This window comes from Pteropus alecto, unplaced genomic scaffold (assembly GCF_000325575.1).
Source record: "Pteropus alecto unplaced genomic scaffold, ASM32557v1 scaffold320, whole genome shotgun sequence".
Classification (NCBI taxonomy): domain Eukaryota; kingdom Metazoa; phylum Chordata; class Mammalia; order Chiroptera; family Pteropodidae; genus Pteropus; species Pteropus alecto.
The window spans coordinates 1,657,504-1,657,942 of record NW_006429963.1 but is presented as its reverse complement, the minus strand read 5'-3'; the positions used below and the strand labels follow the sequence as shown (position 1 = coordinate 1,657,942).

Below are 439 nucleotides of genomic sequence, written 5' to 3'. Positions count from 1 at the left end.
ACGCGCCGCCCTGCACACGCACACACATGCACACTTACAATAAGTGTCTACAGGAGGAGGGTCCCGCGCGCCAGCTCTGCGTTTAACACAGGAATCTGCCGGGTCACCCAAGTCAAATGTAAGTGACAACTTCCCGCTCCACCAGCAAGGAACGCGGACTACAAAAGTCTCTTTGTATCTCGGCAGCTCATTTAATATGATTTATGCATTTTTGTGCAAGGAATTGTGGGATTTTTCCCCACGGTAAACAATATGGAAATGTTAAAAATAGCAATCTTCCAGCGCGTGTCCACGTACGCACACCGGGGTGACCTGGCGGGGCTGTCGCGGTGGCGCCTCGGATCCCTGAAGCGAGAAGGGACGGCGAAAGCGCGGGCGAGCGCGGGGGACGCGGTCGCGGTCTCTCCGGGTTCGGTTCAGGCACCCGGAGCCCGAGGAC

At 56.9% G+C, this 439-nt stretch overlaps 1 protein-coding gene across 1 annotated transcript in view; it reads left to right on the top strand.

Annotated features, from left to right (window-relative positions):
* Positions 1–258: 258 nt before the first annotated feature.
* EN2 (engrailed homeobox 2) overlaps positions 259–439 on the top strand; it is a 7,037-nt gene continuing 6,856 nt past the window's right edge. Inside the window, exon 1 of the mRNA XM_015587672.2 lies at positions 259–393. Within this exon, the coding sequence (XP_015443158.1) occupies positions 259–393 (135 nt within the window). The remainder of the gene's footprint in view (positions 394–439) is intronic.